We start from the raw sequence: 1,956 nt of genomic DNA on the forward strand, positions 1-1,956 counted from the left end.
TTTTTTTAAAAAGTGATGCACTCAGTGGTCTAGATTTGGTTAAAGAATTGTTCTGATGGGTATTTTAAGATAGGGTAAAGTTTAGGGAATAAAAGGAAATTTAGTCATGACAGAGTTTGTTTGACTTTGGATCTTCTATACCATGTCTTGCCCTCCACCCAGTATCGACCTCTGACCCCATCACAGGAAACTTCCCATGGGGAGACCTGAGCACACATCTTTACCCCAGACACAGCTCAGGTGACAGAGCAAAGTATGATCGCACCAACACCAGGTCAGTGAGCCAGCGAGTTTATTGGGGTCACTTACAGAGCCTGGGGAGGGGTTATTTATAGGAATGGGGAGCCCCCAAAGCAGCCACTCGTATGGGGCTCCCTGCGTCAAGATCACTCAAAATGCTTCTCCCTCAGCCTCAGGATGAGGGCTTACTTACAGAGAGAGCACCGGGACCCCAGAGCAGCCACCTTGATTGACAGCTTCTAGAAAACCCTTGTCCCTGTCCAGGAGCACGGAGACCCCAGAGCAGCCCTTCAGTGGGCTCACTATGTCAGGACCACCCCCACAGGTGCTCTTCCCTCAGTCTCGGGATGAGGGCTTCCTTACAGAACATGGAGACACCCAAAGAAACCGCTTCAGTGGACTTCATTGCTCCTTGATCTTTCACCCTCTAGGTAGTCTATCTCCCCTGAGGTCACAAGACATGTGTGTCACTGCACACAGCTGGCACAGCGGATGCCTGCGCTCTCAGTGGTGGCCTGATGACCCTCCCCACACCTTCTTTTGTGATTTGTTCCAGCTGCTTTTGATAAAGCTGGTAATAGTTGCTTAAGTGCTTTCAATGTGGAGGGATTTCGCCAGACAACAGACATGCTCACACGCACCTGCGCCCACACGTCCAGGATCATGTGGCCCTGTTGGTTTGGCCTCTGACATAGTGAAACGTCGTGGTGGGAGCACATGAAGAAATAAGTGGGGCTGGAGACATAGCTTAGCGGTTAAGGTGCTTGCATGCAAAGCCAAAGGACCCAGGTTTGATTCTCCAGGACCCACATAAGCCAGATAGATGCACATCTGGAATTCATTGCAGCAGCTGAAGGCCCTGGCATGCCCATTCTCTCTCTCTCATAAATAAATTAATAAAAAATATTTTTTTAAAAAGTGGTCAAATGGAGGGTCTGGTGCCCCAGAAGAGCATGTCCCCAGTTGACCAAAGAACTGGCCCCCCATACTTAATTAAAACCCTCTTAAAGATCCCACGACAGTTCTAATACCACGACCCTGAGGAGCAGGCCTCTGATCGCAGGGGACCCTTGCAGAATACTTAAACCACACCCAGAGCATAGGAATTAACTTTTGCTCCAGGTTGCTGAGCTATTAAGGGAAGGAGATGAGATTCTAATCCAGATAATGTGGCTCTGGGTCTGATCCTGCCCCGGCTGGGATTGTTGCAGCATGCCGCAGGATTTTATTTACGAGCTGTATTTGTACACTAATTAAGCACCCAACAAGTGCCAACCCTAAAGAGGCCGCCTCCTGCCCCTCTCATTCACCACCCTTCAGAGAAACACTGCCTTAGACACCACCGATTTTTCTTTTCACCTGCTTCTGCACACAAAAGCATTGCTAGTAGCATTTGAGCCAGGTGTACGCCAATGCCCTGACAGTTGTTTCCAGGGTCAATGAGGGCCGTGTGGGGGGCAGAGGTCAGGCATGGTTGCAGAGTGGTCAGTTCGGACAGGTCTTGGAAAAATCCACTGAGTTTGGAATGGTGAGTAGTGTTTGCAGGTAGATAAGAAGAGGAATGGTACTGGACAGGGGCACCACGGCCCCCAGATACAACGGCCTGGACAGATGCCAAGCTCCCAGGGCTGCTGGGACCTTGCTGCAGCTGAACTGAGTCACGGTGAGAGTGAGGCACCAGGGTCTCTTGTTGCTGCCAACGGGCTCCCAGATCAT

At 50.4% G+C, this 1,956-nt stretch overlaps 1 protein-coding gene across 1 annotated transcript in view; it reads right to left on the minus strand.

Annotated features, from left to right (window-relative positions):
* Xdh (xanthine dehydrogenase) overlaps positions 1 to 1,956 on the minus strand; it is a 37,084-nt gene extending 35,128 nt beyond the window's left edge. The window contains exon 1 of the mRNA XM_045149214.1: positions 1,809 to 1,956. Within this exon, the coding sequence (XP_045005149.1) occupies positions 1,809 to 1,956 (148 nt within the window). The remainder of the gene's footprint in view (positions 1 to 1,808) is intronic.

This window comes from Jaculus jaculus, chromosome 5 (genome assembly GCF_020740685.1).
Source record: "Jaculus jaculus isolate mJacJac1 chromosome 5, mJacJac1.mat.Y.cur, whole genome shotgun sequence".
NCBI lineage: Eukaryota > Metazoa > Chordata > Mammalia > Rodentia > Dipodidae > Jaculus > Jaculus jaculus.